The sequence below is a fragment of the Alosa sapidissima genome, chromosome 4 (genome assembly GCF_018492685.1).
Source record: "Alosa sapidissima isolate fAloSap1 chromosome 4, fAloSap1.pri, whole genome shotgun sequence".
In the NCBI taxonomy this organism is placed as follows: domain Eukaryota; kingdom Metazoa; phylum Chordata; class Actinopteri; order Clupeiformes; family Clupeidae; genus Alosa; species Alosa sapidissima.
Genome location: NC_055960.1, coordinates 7403404 through 7417908, shown reverse-complemented (window position 1 = coordinate 7417908; position 14505 = coordinate 7403404). Strand labels below are relative to the sequence as shown.

General features: G+C 42.0%; 1 protein-coding gene across 3 annotated transcripts; it reads right to left on the bottom strand.

The window, feature by feature from the left end:
* Positions 1 to 71: 71 nt before the first annotated feature.
* LOC121707872 (calcium/calmodulin-dependent 3',5'-cyclic nucleotide phosphodiesterase 1B-like) lies at positions 72 to 14196 on the bottom strand. Of its 3 annotated transcripts, none has more exons than XM_042090774.1 (14): positions 13780 to 14196; positions 9755 to 9868; positions 7968 to 8150; positions 7637 to 7703; positions 7148 to 7264; positions 6823 to 6963; positions 6516 to 6616; positions 4136 to 4261; positions 3593 to 3694; positions 2953 to 3076; positions 1821 to 1902; positions 1486 to 1603; positions 1063 to 1187; positions 72 to 900 (listed from the first exon to the last, which is right to left on the bottom strand). In XM_042090774.1, exons 1-14 carry the CDS (start codon positions 13830 to 13832, stop codon positions 797 to 799), a joined length of 1557 nt encoding a protein of 518 aa, XP_041946708.1. In that variant the 5' UTR covers positions 13833 to 14196; the 3' UTR covers positions 72 to 796. The 3 variants fall into 3 exon arrangements, with proteins under 3 accessions (XP_041946708.1, XP_041946706.1, XP_041946707.1); XM_042090772.1 differs by having other exon boundaries at positions 1051 to 1187; positions 13780 to 14189; XM_042090773.1 differs by having other exon boundaries at positions 1051 to 1187; positions 2953 to 3073; positions 13780 to 14187.
* Between the last annotated feature and the right edge of the window lie 309 nt (positions 14197 to 14505).

Here is a 14505-nt window from a genome sequence, read left to right as displayed (position 1 = left end):
TTAGGATGAGTTGAACTGCCCTGTTCTCCTTTTGAGGGAAAACAAACAAAGACAACAATGGCAACAGCCTGTTTCCATGGATACCTCACTTTTTTTTTATTGCAGCGCACAGCAATGCTTACTCTTAAAAATCTCAAACAGCATTTGATGAACAGAACACCCTCATTACACAAAATCTATGTTTATTTTAATATTAACATCACTGTTTGATAGGCACATTTAAGAGACTCCAGAATGACCTGGTGGTATTGGAAACGGTCTCACTCTAAGTCAGATAAACAGCGAGTGAGCTGTCAACCTGACAGTTTTTATTAAGAACTAAAAGTATAACATGACCAGCATGTCTAATGTGTTCTTCTAAAGCTTGTACATCAGAGGTGGTCTGCTGCTCTTATCACAGAAAAAAAGTTGAGGCCTACAGCTATTACCTCTAGTAACTTTGCATGTTCACACTCCTGATGCAACATCTTTCTCGCTGTGCAGCACAGTAGAATTCAAAGGGTAACCTGTGCTATCAAGGCAGCTAGTGGTACGCATTAGTCTTACATGTAGATATATTTAGTAAACTCTATTGCGATATTTAGATCTTTTCATAATCCGGATCAGTCTGATGTCAAAATAATCCTATAGTACACCTAAAACAAATATGTATGTCAATATTCAAAGGCAAACTTGGTGGTGGATATTCAAGTACACATACAGTAAATCCTTTGAACTATGACTGTTTCAGATAGCATACTGTATTTAGACAGGGCATTTTTGCTTGTCAGTTCAGGATACTGAATGTGAGAGTTCACTACTGTTTAGTGTTGTTTACAGGCCCCTCCTGGCAGTGTTCCCCTGACAGGTTCTCCTCTCTCGGAGAAGTGTGCTCCTCTAGTACACTCTGATCATTGGCTCCTGGACGGGGGAAAAAAGTTGAAGAAAAAGTTACAAGAGGAACAATGCATTATTTTTGCTTTTCTCTCAGTCATCATTGAATTGGGACAATTCAAAGCCACATGTGTCTGTCATTTTAAACACCTGAAACAGTAGTGAACGTGTCCCTACCGTTGGACTCACTTTCCTTCCACATAAACTTATTGTCTTCTGTGTGGCGTGTCCATGTTGATCTGAAGCTGACAAGTTCTGCCGTGATGTGAGGTAAGCTCCACTCCAGGCCTCTTGAACTCTCCTTCCATACTGAACTAAAAAGTCAGAGAGGACATACAGTACATCACTGTGGGTCTAATCACCATCCAAAGCCTGGCAATCTGGAAAGTATGTGTTTGGTTGATCTTTTTACAGTCGCTGAAAATATATTATGGGAAGGTAATTGGCATTTGGCAGCATAATCTGCTTGGTGGTCATTCAGTATGATTTATGAAATTATTCAGATTTTGGTGCAGATAAATTGTATGTGATATCAAGATTATTGCCCACTGTTGATTATACAGAGAGAGACCAACATGAGTTGAAGTCAGTCAGTGAGGTGCCACTGCGTACCTGTGTCTATTGCAGGGGTCCAGAGGTCCAGGGTTCTCTTGAACCAGAGGAATGACTATCTTCTCAGCCATATCCGTCAATAAGGAGAATGTTGGGTCCACAATAAAGTCAATGAAGCCTGAATGCATTAGACGTAAACAGAATTAATGCAATGTTTCGTGATAATGGCAATGTTAATTTATTTTCAGTAGGCTACCTGGCAGTCATAATTTTACATTCTGTGGTAGTTTAACTAGACTTTTTTTTTTTTACTTCCTTTTTTTTTTTTACAGGCTTGAGGTAGGCTCTGTCCATTGGCAACAGCATATCAAGGCACATACTGTACAGTAGCCTACCTATTTGAGACTGTGCTATCAAGGTGCTGTTGCGGTCACATAGTGGTGAAAAAGGCAGGCCCAGTTCTGCTTCCTTGTCGCCCTAAGACAAAGAAGCACAAAGGTAAGTTAGGTATCCTACTACACGTTTATTTTAAAAACGGAGATACGTGTAGTCATAAAGCACTACAACACTTCACTCAGCGTATTGGTATTGCGTCCCAACATTGATTTAGCATAGCCGTTGTTCCATCTTTTCCACGGATTTGCAAAAGCCTACACATTGCTAAACTATAAGTCAGCATAGTGCAATAAGGTAGATAACAACAAGAATATGAAAGACATCGAATGTGTAGGAATGCAATACTTATTAGCCTACTTATTACCTCGCCTAATAAAAACACAATAGTTAAGCTTGCTAGCTAACTGGCAGCTGTGCTCAGGAGTGACTGCAAACTGCACTCACAGCGACTTATCAGATGTTAATAGACACATATTCTCAAGTTCCTCTTTCAAAATAAAACTGTCTTGGTTCTAATATGACTGTTCTGTGAAATCTGACATCTAGTACGCCTGTGGCTTTAAAGAGGTCATTTATAAGGTTAGCAGCACTGAGGTTGATACAGCACAACGGGTTCCAGTGATTAAAATCAACTGCTGTTAACTGCAGTGAAAATTAATTGCTGTGGTGAAAAATTCCCCAGATTCTCCAGATTTGACTCTACAGTGTAAATAGCCTACCAGTCAGAAATTACCCAAACAACAGCAGCAACATTGGGCAACATTTCTTTTAAAAATGTGCCCTATGAATCATCACCTTAAAGGTGTTCTAAGCAATGTTGGGTAACACTACTTCTGTCAAAACAGCTAGCTCGCTCCTCCCTCCCCCTCTCTTCCGTGCAACAGAAACTCTCCTGACCATGCATCTCGTCGGTGATTGACTGGAACAGCTTGTTATGTTTCATGGTCCAGGCTGGACCAGGCTGTTTTTGTTGCCGTTTTTGGAGCCTGCATGGCCTGTCCACAGAGACTGTGTTTTCTTTTACAGTGTATTCTGGGGACAGGCAGCATGGTGAGGTGATGTTTGCTGTGTGACAAAATATATTTTAACTTAGAAACCGCGTAACATCGCTTAGAGCACCTTTAATTATACCTGTCTGAAGAATTCCTCCATGAGCGCTTTTGTCCATTGGGAGTGTAGCACCCAGGGCTTAGTGGGGTGGCTTATGTCTGCCGTGTGAAGTAGGAGGGAGAGTGCTTTCGGCTTGTCTATTCTGCTTGAATAATGAATACACAGACATACAGCCTCAGTGTAGAGTTAAGGTGAGGATACATGGGGCAACTTTTTGAAACAATGTTGCTGGGCAACCACAAAACCAGTTCCATGTGTTCCGATTGGATGATCATAGCAATTTGCCTACTGATTTAAAAAAATGTTGCTCACTAATAGGCCTATCAATGGGAATGTGCTCAAACAATATTGCTCAAAAAGCTGCTTCAGTATTATCAACCAGGAATGTTGGTCTGATTATTTTCATATTGTCTTCAGCTAAAAACTGCATGGCTCTACAGGGCTCAACATTACATTTTAAAGGTGGTTGCCAGCTTGGCAACCAGGCATGAGGTTTTTGTTGCCAAAGGCAACCAAATGTGGCAACAAACTGGTTGCCACTTGTAACAATTTGGTAGCCAAGGGCAACAGGGCAACCGTTAATGTCAAGCCCTGCTCTAAATGTATTAAATAGCTTGAGTAGATTGTGAATCATGCAGTGGATAGATTGAGCTACACTCACCTCTCTTGCTGCTGCAGACAAGTCTTCATTACTTTTACCTGAGCAATGTGGCACGACATGTCTGTGGCCAGCACCATCTCAATGACAAGAGTACGAAGCTCTCTGTGAAGAGAGCACACACACACACACACATAATGCAGTGTTAACGAGAGAGACATAGAGAGAGAGAGAGAGAGAGAGATAGAAAGTGCTGTGGTCAACCGCACAGTGAAGAACTAACATGGTTTGCTTTGAAATAACTTTGAAAAGAGAAGTCCATGTGTCCATGGTAACATTGTGTCTATTACTACCTCCCATTTATACTCTACAAATTACTGACATACTGTAAGCGCAAGACATTGGCCAGTCAACAGCTTGCTCACATCACATCTTGCCTTCAGTGTTGTGGTGTCAATTTATAGTTATGGTGATGTATTTAGCCATCAAAGCTATTTGTTTTTCTGTTCAGTGCTGTTCATTACGTCTGTTCGTTTTACTCTTCCAGTAGCATCCATAGATAAATGTATGCCACAATAAGCTATCTGTCAACTCCACAGCACTTACATCCACTCTTCTCTGGACAGGTTGGTGAAGATGTTCATCTGGTCGTCCTGGAGCAGACGGAAGGTGGCACTGAGGTGGTGGCTTTCCTGGACAGAGCGATCGTTGTAGATCATGGCTAGCTCAGACCTGCGCGGAGCGATGGAGAACAGGTGGGATTGTAAAGATGTTATTATTGCTCCCCCCATGCATGACAGGTCACAACACACAAGCCGATGCAACCACTGGGAACACTGTCATGTCAGAAGTATGTATGTAGAGAGTATGTCATGTGTGTATGCTAGTATTTTTTATTTAATTGAAGTCAACATGGTGCACCTTAAGGGAAAGCTCTTTAAATTTCGTTTTATCATGTGTATAATGACAATAAAGGTAAACAAAAACAAACAAACAAAAAAAAAACTAAAAAACACTGTCATGTCAGAATATGTGAAAAAGAAGTGAAAAAGGCAAAACAAATTATGCTGCGTTTAAAAGAAGTGAAAAAGGTTGAACAAATCAACATGTTAAATTAAAACTTCAAGTGTTAGTGAATAATGTGTTTTGCTCATAAATGTTTAAAACTGTTACCTTTCTCTTATCTCTGAGACTAGCAGTCATGAATGTGATTGTATTACCATCTTAATTTAAACTGTTTATGTGAATAGTAATCTATGACAGTAATGACTGTCTACCAGTGAACACTGGTGTACATAGATGAGCACATCATTTCAGCCACGGGCATTTGATCTGTAATTACTTCTTCATCGCTGTAATTATCAGCAATGTTGGCAACGAACATGTTATACTTTATTTGTAGAAGCAGAAATGTAATGTCTGCTGTTGTGAATCACCCCCTGAGGACATTTGTGATTTCTGATATCCAAATATAACTGCTTTTTCAAATATAAAGTGCTCTTCATGACCTCAAATATGGATAGCTGGTATTCCCCTTGGCCCTGGCTCTTGTACACGATGTTACAGTTTCTGTCTCTTGCTATTTAATGAAAATCCGCTTTGATGCTCCGCTCACTTCCTGGTTGTTCACACTGGTTGTTTGGCCTTGAAAACTTGAGTCTCTGCTAAACAGCAAAAGTAGTTAATATCTCAAGTCTGCTCTGGTCGTAACCAGGTTGTCATGACGTCTTCCTCTCGTTTGAGACTCTCTGCTGGCATTATCTGAAGAATTCCTTCCAGGGGTACTTTTAGCATCAATGTTATGGGAAACTAGAGGGCTGGTCATTGAGCCTTGACATAAGTTGGAACATAACAAGGAATTTTATCGCTCTTTTACTCTCTTCACACAGGTTTATTTATCTAAATGGTAGGCAACTGACAGAGACTTTCAATGGAAGAGCATGCTCTATTAAACATACGCAGTTGTGCTCCTCTCCACTGGCTAAAAGAGGACACATAAAGGGATCTGTAGGGAGTACAAAATGGGCAGAGCGCCAAACTTTTACAGTAAAATTTCCAAAGCATGTACTGTATGAAAAAAAAGGCATGTATATTTTGCCACGGTGCAGGGTTTTGTTTATGAATGTTTCATTCATACAGAATCAGACATGGCATGGGAATTTTCTCTTCACACGTTCCTGTTAGATTTTTTGGGAGGGATTTGTGTTAATGAAACATTAGACCTCTCTCACCTTGAGCCCCCTGGAGAGATGGCCCCTGCAGTCTCGTTCCCAAAATTAGAGTGAGGAGCGAAAACCATGCCAAAAAAGCAACTCTCTGTAGTGCCTGTGTGGAAAGTCTCCATCTAAAAATACTGTTGACGCTCCAAGACTAGTGTTTGCTTAAGCAGCGTCAAAACCCTGAAGTATTTGGGTCTCTCGACTTTACCGCTAATTTGAGATTACAGACATGCTAAGGTTTACCGCTGAACCTTTATAGCTGCTTAGGACCTTTTATGGCCTACCAGATGGCCCTCTTTGAAAGTCATGGAGTGTCTTGTGGCCATTTTGATGGCACTTTTTTACAAAGGTTGGTCTTACCACAAGCTGCTATGCATCCAGTGAACGAGGACAAGCTTGTCTGCTTGAAGGAAGTGGGTTTAGAGGAGCATAGATTGGACGATTAGTCATTGACCATTCACTTCTCTGTTGTGGCTGTCCAATAAAAGCACCCTACTGTGAGAAGGCACGGACCTGGGTGACCGACGTGGTTGTTATTGAAATCAGTCTCCCTTATTGCTAAAATATTTGATTCTGTCGTTGGCCTTTGGCTATTTTTAGTGTCGGTATGTAAACACTTTGCTGTGTCTTATCTTGCGATATTGGCAAGCATATATAGCCAACCAGAGCGGTGTACCTAAGAACTCTGTGTGCGTGGAAGGTTTAACAGGCTCTGAAGTCAAACGTGGACACAGTCCTGCATGTATGGCTCTGCTTGTTTCACCCACCTGGTGTGAATGTGAAAATTGTTGGTGGTTCCTGTGTGCTCGTAGTCATGAATGGCTGCTGCGAACAGACAGGCCAGGACTTCCAGCTCACTGAGCCAGTGCTGAAGTTACAAAAGCAGAGAAAAAGGCATGACTGAAAGAGACTGCTAAGGAGTAGCACACCTTTTGTACCTGGGTAGAACTGACTTAATCATGTGTGTGTTATTATTCGGATTGATTGAAATGTCGTAGTGCAGTCTTCTAAGCAGAAAGCAAATATGGTAGTAGGATGGTAGTATAGACTGTGAGACGTCATGTTGGCTCGTACCACAAGCCCAGTGCGTAGGAGTAGACAGTGCATCGTCTGCGTGACGTCTGCTGCGTGTGTGTGGCCATGGTAAGGGTTGCTGTGCTTGCCGTAGCCTCTTTCTAGTGCAGGCAGGAAGGACATCAAACAGGAAATCGGTATCTGAAAAATGAAGTAGGGCAAAGGCTCAAAGCTGCTGTTCATCTCAAACGTTCATGTGTGGACAGCAGAGCAGTGCAAACTACTAATATTTGCCACATTTTCTTCCAGCCACGCAGACAGACAGGCTTGTATTGGATGGTGGTCAGAAAATGACATTATTTATTGCAGCACAGTGTGTGTGTACCTTAAAGCGACTGTTGAGCTCGTATCTGATGACGAGCTCGACAAAAAGGGCTTGTAACGCGTGTCCCGAGCTTGCGGTGTCCAGAGCGAACACATCAAAGTTCCAGCGGTCCACGTCCTGAGAGAGGAGTTCATTGATAATCAGACATCCCCTTACACTTGACTGAGTCGGGCAGAGCTTTACCAAAATATCACAAAAGGATCAAAATATTGGGTCATTTGATCATTTTTATTCTTTTTTTTCGTGTGTCAGACCTAACCATAGACATAGTCACACAAAAAGAGTTGAGATGATTAAAGAGCATTGAACGGTAGTATAATGAATGCATGCAGCACTGATTGTAAACTTGAGTGATTATCACAATAGCCATAGAAAGATGAGTAATTTTGTTTAACTGCCATGTAGTGAACTGTAACCGTTTTAGATGAGCGCATATAGCCATAGTAAGCGCATATGTAAAATATGATTGAGGCATCTCTCTCAGCTTACCCTGAGACAGTGGGTGACCTCAGCCGGCTGGTCTGGCATGGACACTGTGTAGGCCTTGCGGAACATCCTGGAACAGAACAGATGAGACACTTATATTTCCCACAGATAGCACACACACACACACACATGTCAATGTAAGCGCACAGTGTCATAACGTGCACAGCTGTGCAAAACAGCTGCTTGTAGACCACTGAGCCCTCTGTTTACAGTTTGCACAATAAACTTTGCACAAATTGCACAAATCCACTGACATACATTATTGTAAACGCTAACCCACAATCATGTCATACTGACTTCCTGATTTATCCTATCTGACCATGTGTTGCCTGACCTCTCCACGAATATTCCGGCCTGCACGGCGTGGACGATGCTGCGGAACTTGGGTTTCTCATCGGGGCGTCGACTCAGCCGCCGGGGTCGCTGGGTAAAGGTGGAGGCCAGCCAATCACGCACCTCCGAGGGCACGCCATCTGAACGGAGCTGCTGGAGCTCATCCTCCGTCTCCAGTGTCTGTCTGTTTGTGTGTGTGTGTGTGTTTGTAGTGTGTGTGTGCATGCGTGCATGTGCGGATGAGTGTAGGATGAGGAAGACAATTTAAAAGATGGAGGATTAGATAATGAAGTAAAACAATCCCTAAATCATTAAGGTATGCTAAGAGGGAACTATATATGTAAAGGATAATGTATAGAACGCCAGTCATTATCGGAAAATAAGTCCCGACAGGGCGAATAGGTCCCGGATGTGCCAGCGGAGGGGTCTTGCTTCGTCCTGAAGCGACTTAAGTCAATGGAGCGTTCTACTAGCATTGTGAAGAGCCATATAATAAACAGTATATTAAATATTATCTAGAGATGCACCGATTGCAGTTCCAGTTTGACCTGCCGATAGTGATTTTAGCCGATTCTAATTCTATTTTTCTAACCACTTTACAGCACACACAAAGAACTTTTTTTAGAATAGAAATTTAATCAACTTTTCAATAATGGAGTGGCTGTTGAAAAATGGAACAGGTGAACAGACAGATTCTTCTTCCAGTCTAACTTCAGCTGCAGTATCAAACTATAATGCTTCCCAGTGTGGGACATTTGCAGACTACTAAATGCATTGTGTTATGAAACAACCATTTTCTTGTTCTCATATCCAATATCCAACTAAAAATAAAAAAATCCATGATACATTTGAACATGCTGCCATGGAACATATTTTCATAAGCATTGATGCATATGCATATGCAAACTCAGTATTCAGAGCATCGGTTTTCTTCACTGTAGGCTACTATGTGAAAAACAACTTCTTTTGTTCTAATATCGAATTTTCACCAGTTAACTCCATTCAACTGCGCTTGTTTTTCAGCTGTGGGCTTGCAATAGCGGCAGACGTAGAGACATGCAGTGATGAACGTAATGAAGTGACATCTTAGTAAATTCCACGCAAAATGGCAAAGCACAGCGTTCGCTTTCTGGGCATAGAAAAACTCGGCTTTCTTTGTACATCCAGCCATGAGTGTTGGCTTTTGCTAGCTTCTTCTTCAGACTTTGTAAACTCAGCTGGGGGATGTTGTTTCAAGTGTGGCGCACAAGTGCATTTGACCGGCATATCTCAGACTGACCGGCCGGTTTCCGGTCATGGCCTATAACGTGAAAATCGGCCAATTCCGGTCACCAGCCGATCAATGGGAGCATCAGTGCAATCGGTATTATGTTAATCACACCCCACTAATACATCTGTGTTACATTGCATTCCCTAAATGACATTATTGTTGAAGTAATTATACATGTAGAATAATGGCATATGCCAATTAAGAAACAGGTATGAGCTAAAATGGAAAAAATGGTGGTGAAATTTTGACGGATTTGCCGGCTATCCACTCTAAGGGCAACATGAGTCTAAATTCAGGTGGGAGACAAACTGCCCCCCTCTGGGTTTATTTTAGCATTTAAAAGCCTGCACTTGTGCTAGTGAGCATATTGGTTCTTCCCTCAGGTGCACATTGTCCCTGAACAACATCACTAGCCTTGGACAAAAATACCCCCCAGGATGCATTTTCTGCAAAGCCAATTACCTCTGAACAATATTTTGTGTGTGTGCAGAAGTGGGAGACAGGCAGAATGACCGTACCTTGTCCCATCGATATACACAGCCTCGAGTAAGGATGCTGTGTACTCCAGGTTCTTTTTCAGTTCCTCCAGATCCACATCCTTCTCCTCTAACTGCCGGACCATGCACCTGAGCCTGGGAAGGAAAAGAGAAGCCAACTAAAAGTCTGATATACACAACACTTCACGTCGCAGTGCAGTTAGCTGAGAGACCTTGATTTTATTTGACCTCATTTGTCCAAAATACAGTATTACTGTAGATATATTTGTATGGGTAAAGGCCTTTTTTGGTTATGTTTGTATGTGTGTTTGAGGAGTGTGTGTATGCATGTATGTGTGTATGCAATCATCACCATAAGACTTACTTTGGTCACTTTTGAGTGTGTGTGTGTGTGTGTGTGTGTCTGTCTGTCTGTCTTTCTTTCTTTCTTTCTGTGTGTGTGCCCGTGCACGTCTGTGTTTGTGTTGAACATGTACTACGTAAACCCAGCCACTCGTGTGATATTTATGTCCAAATGCTCAGGTTTTACCCAAACAGAAGGCGTCTTGTCGGGATGATTATTAGTAAAGCATGTGTTCCACCAGCAGTGGTGTTTAAACTGCCTAACGTCCCCTTTAGGTCAGCGCTGGGGAAGACCGAAATAGCCCACCGTCAGAGAAACGCAGATGATAAAATCAAAGCGTTCCATTTGCATCATAACTTATGTCAGCTAAAGACAAACACTGGGTTGCTGATGTACACACGTGTTCCAGTCTGACATACTGTAGGAGAAAGGCCTAGAGGAAGGAAAAGGAATGTTTGAGAAATAGATCATTTAGCTAATAGATTTTAATTTGTTTATATGTGTGTATATATAGGAAGAAGGCTAATCAACATCCTGCTGGCCATCCATATAGCGTCCACTCTTAAGCCACCTCTAGGCACTGGACACACAGGGTGCAAAAGCCATTTCACACACTCCTCCCATCAATCAAGCTTAGAAATGCTGCAGGAGAACAGTATGAACAGTAGGCCTATAGATGAATATAAGTGCTGTGCATGATATAGCAGGTCCACACTGGAATCATGTGGATTTGACAAACGCTGCATAATAAACACGGTACAACCCTAGTGGGTAAGCCTTGGTTATTGCCCGCCGTTACCACAACAGTACCAAATAGTCTCAGACAGAAAATTAACAATGAGTGTCTGCACATCTTATCTACCAAGTCAGCACACATGCAGTTCAATTACGTTGAATTTATATAGCACCATAACAAAGAATACATCTCAAGGCACTCTACACAGACCAGATTGAATACAAACTTTAATCCCTGACCATGGTTCACATTATGCTGTTTCAGATTGACTGAAATGAAAACTGAATAATCCTGTTTACATTAAATGACTTTACTGTCATGAAGGGTAGGCTACACCCTCATGATATTTTACATATTGCAGTTGCACTTCAATAGGCATTTCAGTGCATTTTGCCTCTGCATGCACACATGTATCTCAGTTGAGTATAGTGGAACCAAATATCATTTCAATATTATGGTTGGCATGGAAGGCTGCATTGCAATCAGTTGTATATTAGGAAGCAATCTGTTTTGAAAAGGATCCAGCAGCCTTTCATGTCTGTGGTCAAATGAATCAGATAAGCATAACTACCTCCACTTTCTGACCATATGTCCCACATTCCTGATGAGGACAGCTCTTTTGTCATGCGACTGAACTTGGTTGTGCTTAAATGGTTCTGTTTATGTACCCATGTTCTGATAAGATGGGGGTGCTTGATGCTCTCTTTGAAGGAACCAAAAAACATTCTGTGAAGCCTTGGCAACAGGTTGAAGCCATTTGCTGCGTGAGAGAGCTCAGTGTGTTTGAAGCGAACTGCTGCTGTGTAATCACTGATGTGGAAGCTCCCCTCTGCAGTGAATATAACGCTGCGGAGGTAGGTGAGGTGAGGCCTGTTATCAGGGTGTGTTGTTGTTAGTGCCCAAAACCCCGTGATGAAAGAGGAGAAAAAAATGTTCCTGTCATTCCGTTATGTCACCATGTGATCGCCGCGGGTGTTGCCGTGGAGACAGAAGAGCTCTCTGGCTCTCAAAGTACGGCTCTGATACCGTGCAACATGGCTCTCGGGCTCCCCTCACCCAGATATGCCCGTCACCACCACATCAACGCTTCTTGGACACTCAGGCATCATCTGAGCTCCAAGCTTTTGTTTATTGGTTTGGGATGGACAGGCAGCAAATATTTACGCTGCTACAGTAAATCTCATTATTTCTAGTGCCAGTCAGCCAGCAGCCTCAGTGGGGCATGGGTCTTCTCATCTCATTTGGCAGGAAACCATATTTATTGTAAAGCCCCTGACATCATGTCCTCTTACATTCACACATTTCAAACCAAAAAGTGGTATATATATATATATATATATATATATATACACACACTGTACACACACACAATGTGTATGTACTATATGTGTATGTATACATACATACATGCAAACAACTTTCTCTCTTCATTATAGATGTAGATAGATGATTGATAAATAGTAGGATGCTGCTACTCTTCTATGTATTTGAGGTGCAATTGTGTTCAAAAAGGTGACCTCAGTCATCAGTGTAGTTTTAATGTGTGACCATACTAAGCTGTGGCTGTGCCTCCGTTACTCTACTCAGTAATAGTGCAGCAGCACATGGTCCCACGGACCATTTGAATGGAGGGGCCTGTTTGGGATCCCAGCTCCTAGCAGATTGCTAATCACTAACGGTCTTGGCAGCATCTCGAAGCTGAGAGCCGCAGCCAGACTCAGGACAAGTGCACTCAGACCCGCCCTCTTTTATCAAGTGTCTATCACACCCGCACTGTACCAGTTAGTATGAAGTTGTTGACTCACAGGAATAGAATGGTCTGGAATGGTGCCGACCCTATTGAAACTTTGTTTTGAATCTAAGGCTATGTCAACATGCAGCCCAGTATTTTTAATAACGGATATTTTCCCTCCTCATTTTAAAACAATTCCGTTCCCACAGATGCCTGAAAACAGCTGTTAAAGGCTGTCAAGAATTAATCAATCAAACAGATGGCATTGCTGGCCAATCAGAGCCCTGAAAACATTTCAAACAAAGGAGAAAATATCACGTCCAAAACTCAGTTTTGCCTGTCCAGATACAAACACTTGAGTTTTAAAAAAAAAAAAATTTAAATGTCCACTTTGGGCAAAGTTTTTCAAAATAACTGTTGTGACTGAAAAGTTTTCGTGTGGACGAAAGGCCACAACACATTAAAAAATTTCAACACAATTTAAAAATACCCAGCTCTGTGTGGACATAGCCTAAGAAGTCCTCTCTCCCCTTTTAATCAAGCATGTTAGTAGTAGGTATATATAAATGTACTCCAAATTGTATGTTACAGTATGTACTTATTTCACTTACACATATGTCCATTCTTATGTGTGTACCTATTGCAGTGTCTTCTAAAGGGAATTTTAGTTTTTAGTTTTGTACATCATGTGGCTTTAACAGGTACTCTCTTTCGTCAGAGAGGGGAAGAGCTGATAAGCCATCAGTTTACACTAAACAGAGTCACATGATATTACAGCGATACCATGCCTCCTGACTTAAGGTGGACATGCCTCTTCATATCGTCATCTAATGGTTGTTCTCTTGCCTTGCTACAAAACACAAGAATCCAAAATACACACACACACACACACATACACACATACACACATACACACACACACACACACACACACACACATATATACTGTACACACACACACACACACCACGCAGACATGCACAAATGTTCTCAGACCATCAGTTATCAAAGCCATATCAAATTAACGAAATCGCCTTCAAAAAGTAAATGAAAGTCAAAAAGCATCAATCTGCATGCTGCACATAGTTGATCATTTTCACTTCTCTGCTCATGTACAATCAACATGTTGCTAGACCATTCTCCAGATCTTACTTAAAGAAATAACAAACACCTAATGAACAAACACATATCCCTTAGCGCGGCATTAGCGCAACAGTGGAACATTCACCCCTTACCTTGAAATTGGAGTTTGAAGGTGTTTCTTGCGAACTTTTACCAGTTCTGCCATCCAGTCCTGAGACAAGCAATTTGCTTATAACCCGACAAATATTATGGTAACCAAGAGATGATAAGAGAGAGCCAAGGAATTAGCACTAACACACACATGCGCATACACACACATTTAAAACACAACATGCCAGTACGCACACATACATACACACACGCACACACACACACACACAGATGCAGGCAGGAACCAAGAGAGAGAGTGAGTGGAGAAAGAGGAGAGTGAAAGAGAGCTCTCACAGCGTCTGCCAAAAGTTTGTCTGTCCTGAGACACACTTCTCTCTCAGAGCCACCACCCACTCTTTGGGAGTCTTTCTGCTCTACGATTGGTCGGCCCAAATTGTGTCAGTGCTCTGTGGTGAGAGAGAGACTACGTGTTTGTGTGTGTGTGTGTGTGTGTGTGTACTGTATGTATGTATGTGTGAGAGTGAGAGAAAACAGAGAGAGAGAGAGTGAGTGTTTGTCAGTGTGTGTGTGTGTGTGTGTGAGAGAGAGAGAAGTGAGTGGGTGAGTGAGAGAGAGAAGGTGTCAGTGATGGAGTGTTGATTACAATGCTTTTAGGCAGCCTGTGCGCTGTACTTCAAAACCCAAATGCACATTTTCCACAGGAGATGTCATATCAAAGGGCCCCATGGTTGGTGTGGCATACATAGAGCAAACCAAAATAAACACAC